The 13,339-nt window shown below is 32.4% G+C and overlaps 1 protein-coding gene across 13 annotated transcripts in view; it reads left to right on the forward strand.

Annotated features, from left to right (window-relative positions):
* LOC118191118 (serine/threonine-protein kinase tousled-like 2) overlaps positions 1–13,339 on the forward strand; it is a 558,371-nt gene that overhangs the window by 484,802 nt on the left and 60,230 nt on the right. For all 13 annotated transcript variants that reach the window (XM_085819358.1, XM_085819342.1, XM_085819346.1 and 10 more), the window contains one exon: positions 7,592–7,834. In XM_085819358.1, the coding sequence (XP_085675484.1) occupies positions 7,592–7,834 (243 nt within the window). The remainder of the gene's footprint in view (positions 1–7,591; positions 7,835–13,339) is intronic.

A 13,339-nucleotide genomic window follows, 5' to 3' on the forward strand; every position in this document is an offset into this window, starting at 1 on the left:
CTCGCGGAGGCACAGGATTTTTCCTTTCGCTTAATACTAGATTTGAAACTTCCCTCCATTCTATTTCCGTTTTAATAAATTGTGTTAATTCCGAAACTTTATCTTTCGATCCTCTTTGCCGATTAAATTCCAAAACTAAATCGTCCGGAATTAATTTTAATAATATTGGAATTAATAAATGTCCATATGAGCCAGAAGTTACTTCTAAAGTTTCCAAATTACGAATCGAAACTTCTAATTCGTCATATAATTTACGTAAAGCCTTTACGTTAGCAGAATTTTTAACGGCTTCTAAATTGAGAATTTTATTCATGAATGAATTAATGATCAGGTCTTTTCGACCATATCTGTCCTTTAGTAATGCTACACAACTATCATAATTACTTTCTGTTAACTCAAAGCCTGACACAACATTCGAAGCTTGTCCTGTTAAGAATGTTTTTAAGTATACAAATTTTTGTATTTTTGAAAGCGTTTTGTTTTTATGTATCGAATTTTCGAAACTATTCCAAAATTCATTCCATTGTTTGGGGTCTCCCCAAAATTTGTCAATCATTAATTTTGGTAATTTCAGCGTACTACTCCCACTAGAACTGAAACTTACATGCAAATTTCCATTACCACTAGACTGGTTTAAATCAGAACTTTGGGGATTCCTCGCTGGCGGTACTGCGGTAACCGTACCTAGAAACTGCTTAATTTGACTACAAGCAATTATACATTTGTCATTGTATTCTTTGCTTATACTACAATCTTCTTCAATTAAGTTAACATCAATTAACTCTTGTATTTCATCATCAAGCGTTCTTAAATTATTTTTCTTTTCGGTTAATAATTCAAACAATTCTCGTAATTCTTTAATCAAATTTTCATCCCCTTCAATTTTTAATTTATCTTCAATCACTTTAATTAACCTACTAACAGACGATCTCAATGTGGAACGTTTACGTTTCAATCTATCTAACTTCTCTTCCATTTTATTTAATTTAAATACACCCACGACAGCAATAATAAATATTTACTAATGTACTACAAATAATCACTAAATAATTAATTTAAGATTTCCCTACCTTTATTTGGAATTCCATTGTCACTTGAATATGAAATATCCATTGAAATCGAAACACTTGGATCGAACACCTAAAATCTTCACAAAGCCTTAATTCCTTACGCCGATGCACCATCTAATAATTTTGTGCATCTCCAAATCAGATGATGGTGGTTCAGTGGGTTCACTAATTTTAACACTTTTACATTTTAAACAATATTTTAATTACTATATACAGAGCGTATTCTTAGGCTGCCGCCTTCAACATGAACAAACTTTATTCTCTTACAACTAAGCGAGCAACAGCACCCTCTAGCCTTTTTCTTCAAATTACACAACACATGGCAGCTTCATAAAAGTTATGACATGCGCATGGTCGTGGGTGAAAATTAAGAAAATATTTTTTCTCAAATATTTTGTAATTTTATGTTATTAATTGATGTGTATTATTTTAATTTGTATAAATTCGACTAATTTTTATATCGGTTTTCATGGCAAAAAATATGTGCAACCAGCTGATTTTGCTTGCATTCTTCAAGAATAATTATCTGATGAAGGGAAAAAAGACAAGGAAACCTTTGGATGTGAGAATAATAGCAATCTGAGTGAGGAAAATATATAGATAATGTCAGCAGTGAATCTGAACAATATATTTCGGGTGATGATAGTAATAATGATATAGAAAAAAGGAATGATGACAGTATATTTTATGTTCGTAAGGATAAATCTTCTGAGTGGCAAAAACAGAAGTATGCAAACTGCTCAAAGACGAATAATATGAATATGAGCGTTACTTGGCCTAAAACACCATACCAAGGATATAAAGGATGAAATAGGAACATTTTTTTTAAATAGTTGATATAAATATATTTGATGAAATTTTGGAATGTACAAATAAATATATAAGTTTGCTAAAAAGACAAAATACTCCAGAGACAGAGATTGTTATATATGATAGGAATAAATTAAAAAAAAAAGGACACCATGTAAATGCAAAAGAATTGTTCTCAATGGCACTGCAATTGAAATAACAAGATCTGAGCTACAAGAGATTTTTATTTCTGGATTTATATATTTATTTCAATCATAAATCGACACGACAAAAGAATCATAAAACTAACTTAGTTTTTAAAATCTAGTTAATAATAAATTTTTAAATTTCTATAATAAAATACATCATTGCTTCTCCACCTGACTAATATAAGCATTTAAAAATAATTTACTGTCATTTGAATGTGACATCATTTGTATTTTGCAATAATAAGGTTAATATTTTATGTTTTAACAAATTTGTTATCAATAGTCGCTCATTTCTGTCATTTTTCGTGCCAAAAATGGTATAATAACAGATGTAAAAAATATGACATGCGTGTGCTAGAAGGTTAACAAAATCCAAGCATGGAGACAATTTACAGATCTCTAGGAATGAAATTTATGTGTTATTCTCTATGAAAAGTGAAGAGTATTCATGGATGCCACTAGTTTATGCTGCAGCATATACGAAAATATGCAGTTTTGAGAACAGTTAGTACACATAGCTTAAGTAACAAAATAAATAAATGATTCATTTGCTGAGAATGCACTGAAGTTCAGTCAGATTAGAGCTTTAGGACTGGTGTAGACAAACTGTCCACTCTTACAAACTGAATGCAACTGGTATGTCACCTTTTGTTGTTCTTCCCTACTGGGTTGGGTTGTCTTGGGGCTCAGATTTCTGCAATTTCTTTTATGTTTTGCACTGCTGTTCTTTTGTGAAATGTCATCCAGATATGTGAGATATTGAAAGGAAACTCAGTATTGCAATATGGGACCTCAGTTGCTTCTCTGACTTTATTATTTTTGTGTATATTTTTAGTATGTGTGGAGGAAGGAGAGGAAAGTTCTAATTTTGTACCACATCTAGCATAAAATGTAGATGATTAACACAGTTATTAAATGCCATATATTATTTTTAAAGAGAATGTATATTAATTTGTATTTTGTATTTGTTGTTAATTTCCAAGACTGCAAATTTCTTGTTATTTTCCTTTGTCTCACTATAGATGGGATATTATATACTGAAGTAATTATTTTCTTAATATTGCCATTTTTAATTAATTTAAAGTAGAGAGAAAAATTATGTTATTACAACCCTGTAATCTTATCTGTTTTTTGAATGCTGCTATGAAGCAATTAGTATTGTTTTGTAAAGACATGAATCTGCTTATTTTTTATTAATTTTGAAAATATGTAAATTCTGTAAAGCAGTAAACATTTATGCCATATTTATGGCAAGAAATTGGCAGCTGTGCTCCTTGAATATGTAAAGTGCTGTTGCTTTCTTATACAGTCAAAAGTCGTTAATCTGGACTCGTCGGGACTTCGGCGATTCCGGATTATCGATTTTTCCGGATTATAGATCATCAGTTTAAATCTCATAAGATGGCATGCAGAAATTCTAAAATTAAAAATATGAAACCATAATTTATGAAATAAAGAACAATTATGATCTAAAAGGTATCGAAATTTACAAAAAAAAAAAAAAAAAAAAAAAACTTAATATTTATTTGTTTACTTTATTAAACATTTCTCTCAATGTAAGTTGTTTAAGTTGCTTCATTTTATGTGATAATACTTTCTCTTTAATTCTATGAAAAGACATAATTTCTTGTTCAGTTACAAAGTTCCGCTGTTCAAGTCCCGTTAATTGCTGTGCCGAGAATACCGACTAACTTGTCAATCGAAATTTTTTCGTTTTCACTAACCTCTCTGTCACATTCTTCATGTCTTTATCCATTTTTTGCAGTAATTCCACTTTTTGTTTGTTGGACATCGAAACATACTTTCGTTTTGTAGATCCTTTGGAAGTTCCAGCATCGGAAATTCTATTTGACATAATCGAAAGTTCAAGTTTACTTTTATAAAATTGCTCTTACAGTCTGCAAAAAATAATAAGCGGGATCCAATTCGAAGATTAAGGAACAACGCAATCATTAACATTAACTGAAATAGATAATTAGATAATTTTAGCTTACGCCGTCCGTTATACATTAAACGCACAGGCGAAAACGTATTCTGCACTTGCGCACATGCATATGCGCAGTAGTCAAGGTCTTACGCGCACGCGTAAAACGCCTGTGCGCATGTGCCAACGCGGCGCATGCGCAGAAAGTTTTTAGCTTTGAGGTCCGGATTATAGATCATTACGGATTATGGGTGTCCGAATTAAGGACTTTTGACTGTATAAGTATTGGGGAAAAAGAGAAAAGCAATATTAAAATTTTTGCCCTAAAAGACTGGCAATACCTCAAAGAATAAAAAGTAATTTTTGAGTTCTCAGTATGCTTTATAGTGTACTTGCCATCCCTTAAAACAAAGTTACATCAAGAAGGCAAGCTAAAAGGGGAAAGTGTTTCTGTTTATGGAAAATAAAGTTCTCCAATACCGGAAAAACCAAAATTAAGAACAGCATCTCTTTTCTCCTCACATTAGAAATAGCTAGTTATCCTGCATATAAAGGTTATTGAAAATGGCTGAATCTCATCAAGTCCTTTAAAAATACAGTCAAAAGTCGTTAATTCAGACACCCATAATCCGGACCTCAAAGCTACAAACTTTCTGTGCATGCGTTGCGTTGACGCATGCACGCAAGACCTTTACGGCTGCGAATATGCGTGTGCACATGCACAAAATACGTTTACGAATGCGCGTTTAATGTATAATGGACAGTATAAGCTAAGCTAAAGTTATCTAATTCAGTTAATGTTGCAGATTGCATTGTTCCTTAATCTTCGAATTGGATCCCGCTTATTATTTTTTGCAGACTGTTAGAGCAATTTTATAAAAGTAAGCTTGAACTTTCGATTATGTCAAATAGAATTTCTGGTATATATTTACTAATATGTAAAGGATCTACAAAGCGAAAGTATGTTTCGAAGTCCATTAAAGAAAAAGTGGAATTGCTGCAAAAAATGAATAAAGATGTATCCTTTGTTTATCTAACCATTCCGAATGAAAGAAATGTTTAATAAAGTAAACAAATAAATATTAAGCTTTTTCTTTGTAAATTTTGATACCCTTTAGATCATAATTGTTCTTTATTTCATAAATTACAGTTTCATATTTTTAATTTTATAATTTCTGCATGCCATCTTACCAGATTTAATCTGATGATCTATAATCCGGAATCGCCGAAGTCCCGACGAGTCCGGATTAACGACTTTTGACTGTACCATAATAAACTTCTGTATTTAGAAAGTAAAAAGCTGGAAACTAAACTAATCAAGCTTCTGATAAATTATAAAAGCACTGGGGGTGGAATATTTTGCTTAAGATTAATTTTTCAGGGCTCTCATTCTGATTTTCCTCTGGAGAACCAAGGAACAATATGTATGTTATTTTACACAATTAATAAATTAGTTAGCAAGCAGAGAGAACATTTTCGTCAGTTTTGTACAGCATGGTAATATATTGTAAAGATAAAAAGAACATCATAATTTTAGCTGACAATGATTTGGTTTCAATAAGAAAACTTATGAAACCAAAACATTATAGTTAGTAACAACTAACTAGTTAGTTGAGTTATATTCTTTGATAATTATTAGTAATTGTAATACTGATTCATGAAAAATAACTTTTTAAAGAAAATAAAAAGTGAATGATAAAAAAATTATTTCTGATAGGAAAATGGGGTCAAAGAATTTCAAATCAGCATAAAAAATACTATCATGTTCAATATTTGAAGTTCATTACAAAATTTTGTTGTTCAGTGGAACATGTTCAATAGAACTTTAAAATGTAAATATTATTTATTAGATGTTGTTTTTTTTAAACCAAAGTAAATTAGAAGGAAGAAAGTTTTCAAGGAAGAGAAAATACTTAAAAATAATTACTGATGATTAAATTTATCTTTTTTATATTATTGTTACATAATTTAATATTGTCATGTGAAATATGTTAATGTGGGTGTTTGAGAACATGTACGTTATTTGCAAATTATGGATGATGTATGCTAGATATCAGAAATCAAAAAGCTTTTATGAAATTTTATTTTAAGGTAGTAAATGATAAAGTATATTGTTATCTTCATATATTTTATCGTTCATGGCATTTAACATAATATTTTCTTGATTTGTCTAGTTTGTGTATGAATTCTTCTGTCAAAAGCTTCTAAACCAGGGGTTCTCAACCGGTGGTATGCAAAGAAGCAAAGTATTTTTAACTATTAAATTCAAAAATTAAAACCCCCAAATCCTGATTGAATTTTTTTCTCTAACACTCATAAATTTATGGGATCTGAGCTTTGTTCAAGAGTGGTGGTGGTAGTAGTACTTTGTAGCGGTGGTACTGAAGGTTTTCAATTTTTGTTTAGATGGTACGCATTAGTCAAAAGGTTGAGAACCGCTGTTCTAAACATTTTTAATGCATATTTATTGAAAAATTTGGTTAAATGAAGCAGTGCAGAGTAAATTGCATTTTTCAAAAATTGGTTATATCTTGCTTTACATGAATGTTCTTGATATTTAGCGATTTGAAGACATCCAGATAGTTTAATTAATGGTGTCCATATATGGGTTATTAAATTATATAAGTTAGATTAGATTTTTAGACATAAGGACATGTAAATACCAATTTAGTAATCAAGATGTAGACTTACATTTTGCTTTTGAAAAGCTATTATGGTTACAACTGAAGTCATATATTTTTAGGAACTAACTGTATTTAATGGTTATTCTTGGTCACACAAAATAATTCAATATCAAGTTAATTATAATATCTTATCTGTGTTTTAACTGATGAATTTTCATCTCACTATCACTAAATACTGCAATGCAGAAGTAATTGAAATATTATCCATATTAATATATTATTTGTACAATATAACTAACCATATGCTTTTTCAAAGATCTTTAAATGTTATCTAACTAGGTTTTTATATCTCTGTTAAAATTAAAATTTTTATTCAAACAAAATAGGTATTTGTTTGCTTTAACAAAAACTGTACTGTATCTTTTGCAGTTCAGGTTTTGTAAGAGAAGTATTTTTTGGAAAAAGCACCAAACTTTTATAAAGGTTTATATTATAAATAGTGATATTTTTACTCTCCTGATAAATCTGTATTCCTTAAAGAATATAACCAATACTTCCTAATATAAAATATATCAAATTTTATTATGTATAAGGGCAGCTCTGCCCACAGTTTAAACAGCAAGTATTTAACTACCAGCAATGCATAATTATATGTTTTAAAAATATCTTATATGAAAGTGGTTAATAGAAAATGGAAAACCCGCAAGAAGCAATTAGCCTATAATATGAATGATTCTGCATTTTTTAAGTATATTATGCTTATAAAGAAACTGCTATGGTACCTAAAATGTTATTTGTTGTAGTGTGTGACCTTGTAGGGTAAAGCATATTTAATTATGTTATTTTGCAACATTTTATTCAATCTCCATTAACTGATTTTGATTAATAAAGTCTTACAATTTTTTGACATATTTGATTATTCTGTTTATTAATAGCATATATAATTGAGAGATATTGTTTCTTTTTGTTTTCTAGGGTCTAGTCAATTTTAATATTCATGCTCAGCAGCTACCACTTCAGCTTCAGCAACAAATTGTACAGCAGAGCTCCCCCATGATGACACTTCCAGGAAATCTGCCTCTTCCAGCTCAATCTTCAAATTTAGGAATCAACCACGCTTCCTCAGGGACCAGCAGTAACAGTAATATTAACCACAATCCAGATTCTAATCTCAGTGCTGCTAGTTATGGATCTCAACCTAGTGACAAAGAATTAGATGTAAGTATTTGATACATTTGTTGTAATTAAAGGTATTTGTGTTTTAGCAGGCTCTTAATGGCAAACTTGGAAGCTGTTGTTGGTGATATTTTTCATGATGTATTGCCAAGTACCAGATAGTACACAAATACCTGATTAACTTGTGATGATATTTATTAGTAGTTATATTGTTCCTATAACTGTTATGTGCATTTTTACTTCGTTGTAGGAAGTAAAGGAAATACTGTAATGGGGAAAAATTTTGGATATCATATTTCAATGGAAATGCCCATTTTTACTATTTTTTTTTCCATGATGGTTGTATGTAATTTTGTATGTTGGACTACAAAGTCCGAGATCCAAACTCGTCAGGACTTCGATAATCCCAGATTTGGGATTTTTTTATATTAGATCATTAGTTTTAAAATATAGTAAGATGGCATGTAGAAGTTATAAAATTAAAAATATGAAATCGTGATTTATAAAATAATGAAGCATTTATAAACTAAGGGTATAAAAAAACTTCATATTGTTACGTTATTTTCTTCCTTCACATTCGTAGATTTGCAGTGAATAACAATGACATTTGATGAAGTATCGAAACATTTGTTTAGCCAAGATTAATCAGGGCAGCTCCTTTATCACTTTATCAGTCGTCGAAGATCTACTATAAACACGCTAAAGCTCAGTGACACAGCCTTCACACTATCAGGCTATAATGGTTCAGACAACTTTGGTTCAGTCATTCCCGGGGCACTAACCGCACCCAGAGCATTCTCTCGACGATGCACTAACAGCGAAACACTAAAAAATTCTTTCAATGCACTCAGCACTCGCTGCCCGACTGTCATCTTGATCGACTCTGCACAGACTGACTAACTCGATACTCTAGACGAGGCACTCGCTGACTGCGGACCAGCAGGGTTTATATAGCTTTCGGCTTGTGTTCTAGAACATTCTGGACTAAACCGGTAAGAATTCGTTCCAGAAGGTTCTCCATCCGTCCGTGGCATGTCGCCAAATGTGGCAACCCTAGCTTCCCTTGCCATTTTATGGATAACTCTAAACCTGCTTTGTGGGGAAGTCATCTTATCGCGCCTGTAAATTCATAACCCAAGGCCCTCCCAAGGACTGCACGTCCTGGGCAGTACAACCCTTGGTCAGAAGCCAAATTCAATACAATCAAAAGGCTTTAGGTAACATAACTAAAGAAGCAAATATTTACACTATATACAAGTTAAATACACAAATTAGACACATAACAATTATAAATTATACAAATTAAGGTTCAGAAAGAATTAGAGTTTCAGTCTTTTCATTAATTTATACCCGGGTCAAATAATTTTCCACTGCAGTTCTCAGATGCATTTCTGTTTTGCATATCACAGTCTGAAGATATAGTTCTTTCAGATTTTTCATCCACAGAGAGATGTGAAACAGTTTATTCACCACTCTATAGTTCATTCGCAGCATGCATACAGTTCACCTTAGTATTCTTAGCAACTGGTACATACTCGTTTTCCCCCGTTTCCTGAGAACCAGCTTCAAATTCTGCATCAGAGTCATGAACAGAACCTGATTCTTTACAAATAGAAGCATCCTGGTTTAGAATTAAGTCCTTGTTTGCAAAATCTGCACTATGAGACGCACACGTAGTTTGCAAAGTGGGTAAATTTTCTTGCCATACTAGAGCACACTGCTTAAGCTGTACATCAGCTTCTCCCATCTCTGCATCACATGCACTTTCAGATGATTCAACACTTGCTGCTTGCAACTTCGTCATTTCACTATCACTTTTGACGATCATGACAGTCACGTTATCTCTACTTCTGGCACGTGAGATTCAAAATCTTCTTTACCGTCTTTTATTTCTTCATGTTTTCCTTCTTTTCCTTTAATCCTGTTAAATGTTTCCTCCAACATTTCTTGATCTTTCTCAGGCAATTAATTAGCTACTTCTTTCATTTCTTCATCCTTTGATTCTTCAAATGCCACTTTTGTCATTTCCATATTTTCTTGTATGTCTCCAGTTTCTTCTGTAAGTTCTACTTTCATCTGTGAGTACCACTTTCATCTTTTGCATCTTTTCTTGGTCGACATTTATTTCTTCTCATCCGACGTTCTTCTCTTCCAGTGTGGCTTTGATCTCCTTCAGTCTGGTTTTGATTTCAGCTGTTACGTTATTTTCTTCCTTCACGTTCGTACGGGGTTAGTAAATTTGCAATGAATAACAACGACACTTGATGAAGTATCGAAACACACTTCCTATAGCCAATATTAATCAAGACAGCTCCAAAGTCACTTTTTACAGTCGTTGAAGATCTACTATAAACACGCTGAAACTCAGTGACACAGCCTTCACACTATCAGGCTATAACAGCCAAGACAGCTTCAGTTCAGTCGTTCCCAGAGCTCAGCGCTTTCTCTTGATGATACACTTAGAGACTCTTTTGATGCACTCGACGACCCACTCGGCACTTGCTGCCCAGCTATCAACTCGATCGACTCCGCACGGACTGACCAACTCGAGACATTAACTCGATACTCTAGACGAGGCACTCACTGACTGCGGACCAGCAGGTTTATGTAGCTTTCGGCTTGTGTTCGAGAACATTTTGGGCTAAACTGATTCTGAGATTGTAAGAATTTGTTCCAGAAGGTTCTCCATCCGTCCATGGCATATCGTCAATTTTTTAGCCAAATGGGTGATTTTTCCGCCAATGTGGCAACCCTGCCTTCCTTGCTATTTTATGGAACCCTAAAACTGCTTTGCAGGGAAGCCATCTTATTGTGCCTGTACATTTCGTAATAATATTTATTTGTTTACTTTATAGAACATTTCTTTCAATGTAAGTTGTTTAAATTTTTTTTTTCTAATACTTTCTCTTTAATTCTGTAGACAGACATAATTACTGTGTAAAGAATTCTGACTAATTTGTCAATCAAATTTTTTTTTTCATTTTCAATCAGGCATGAAAGTTTTTGTGGAATTCCGCGTTTTTGAACGTCACCCGGGCTGTTTCTGAGATTGATGCAGAACCGTTGAGAAATCACGACCGGCAAATGTGTGTGTGTGTGGGGGGGGGGGGGGGGTAAATGGAGGACATACTCTCTCTCTTCCTCTTTTCTTTGTAAAAAAAAACTTCACATCATGCCAGAGATCGCGAAATGCGTTGTTTCACATCAAGGCGAAGTAGGGGGCTTATGTGGAAATGCGGAACTAGATGCATACGAATATTCAATCAAAGAAGAGCAAGAAACCGTCAAACGAGAGCTGACTTCAATAATTTCAGCGATCGGTGCTCGCACCATCCATCAGACATATGGATACCCTACTGACGTTATCCAGAGCACGTGCGAGTTTTAGCGTGTGTAAAGTGGCATACTGTAATTCGGAGCATAGATCGTTATGTTATTTCTCTATGTAAAAATCCAGTACACAGTAAAAATCCAGTATGTCGCCAGTACACAAAACTTTATATAAAAATTTAAGGAATGCTCATAAACTGTACAAAGAAGAGCTAGAGATAAAAAAGAAGGAGCGAGAATTAAAAAAAAAAAAAAAAGAAAAAAAAAGCAATTAAACATTGCAGAAAATAAAAAAACTATCAATGGATTGTATAAAAGCTGCTGAAAAGAAATTGAGATTAGCTCGCAAACGGAAATTAGAAAAGTTGGCTGCAAAAGTAGCAAAAAAGAAAAAGCTTTTTCCCTAAAAATTTTTAATCAGGATCGAGTGAGACTGAGACAAAATAGTTTATTTCTCCTTTAACTATATGTTATTTTGTAACTATCTCACATGACTACTTTTTTTTTGTGTTATATAAAGTACTGTTTATTGAACTAAAAATGAAGATAATTGAAAGCTATAGTAACAGTTATATATATTTATCTCTAAAACTTGTCATTGCCTGAAAATGGGCAGTAATATATAACATAAATATGTATATTAGTGTGTTGTAATGTTGTGTACAGTATTCATGCATCAACTGTTAAATTAAGTTACACAAAGAGCATCTTAAAAAAGGTTAACTCATTACAATCTCTTGGTGATTTACTGATTTTTTTTTTTTTTTTTACAAGTGGAAGATAAAATTAATAGCAAAATAGTAAGTACATGTATTATTTTAGTTTAATGATATGTATATATTTAATATTATATTAAAGGTTGATATTTTATTAAATTGTGTTTTTTTGAGGTCGCACGTGCACATTTAGTGTTTGTGTAATTTTGTGTCCGCACGTTGTTCAGCTTTTTTTGCCAACTTGCACTTTCATGCCTGTTTTCAATAACCTGTCTGTCAGTTTCCTCACTCTCAGTACTGCTATTTTCTGGATCTAGAACTAACTATACTACAAATTTCGCCATCCATTAACTGATGATTGGGGCATTGTCATTGCAGTGAAAAACTTCTGTTATATCATCTTCATTTATTACCACTTCTCCATATTTCTTTACAAAATAAATTAATTGGAAACTTTCACCTTTGGTTTATATTTGAAAACTTTCAAATTTGCGATTATCATCAGCATCATCCTCACTATGAAATATGGTAGCTGGCCATAAATTATGCCAAGGAATTTTTTAAAGTATCTGTAGACACATCCTCCCATGATCTTGCGATGCTCAACACGGCAGACTTTATGCTAAAATATTAAAAAATTTCTTGAATAGTCTTGCTATTACTCAAGAAATTTAACATGGACTTTAAAATTGCTACTTTGTATTTGCATTTCAGCGATATCCATAGGCTGAATGATGAACATACAGTTTGGAGGAAAGAATAATATGGATACGTTATCTTTCATTAAAATTTGAGCCGTATAGTTGTCTTAAATCAAGACAATTTTTGTGTCATCAGTTTTCAAACCAATCATTCATTAATGCTTGAGTCATCCACTTTCTCTTATTTGCATGATACATAATGGAGAAAATCTTTACTCCTTTAAATGTTCGAGGTCCCCTATTTTTTTTCTGATTACGAAAAGTTTATGCTTGGGCGTTCCTGCAGCTAAAATTCTTAGTCTTGCTTTGGCATCTTTGAAACCAGTTGGAGCCTTTAGAGGAGGAGGAGTTAGAGCTTATAGAGGTTGGTTGCCAAGATTTTTAGTGGTACATATTACTAGAGAAGACCAGTTTCATCAGCATTGTAAATTTGTTTTGGAGATAAATTTTCAGTGTTAGCGAGTTCAATGAATTCATCTGCAAATAGTTCAGCCTGAAATTTTTAATTGTCTTATACCATGGTGATTTTTAAATTTCATTAACCAACCTGTCAAATATGTGCACTCAGTTTTTAAGTTCATTTGTTCATGAAATATTTTGGCTTGCGCCATTAGCATTGGGCCTGTCAATGCCATGCCCTCACTGCAATGCTGTCTGACCCATCCAATAATCATGTAGTCATGATCATCACTTTTAGTGTAACGAATAATTTTTCTGTTATTCATTGCAAGTGGGGTGTTGGAATTCACAAAAAAATTAAAAAGTTCCTTTTTCCGTTTTCTTATGTCATATACAGTTGA

This window comes from Stegodyphus dumicola, chromosome 1, assembly GCF_044657685.1.
Source record: "Stegodyphus dumicola isolate Sdum_Otavi_A_Nest chromosome 1, ASM4465768v1".
Taxonomy (NCBI): Eukaryota; Metazoa; Arthropoda; class Arachnida; order Araneae; family Eresidae; genus Stegodyphus; species Stegodyphus dumicola.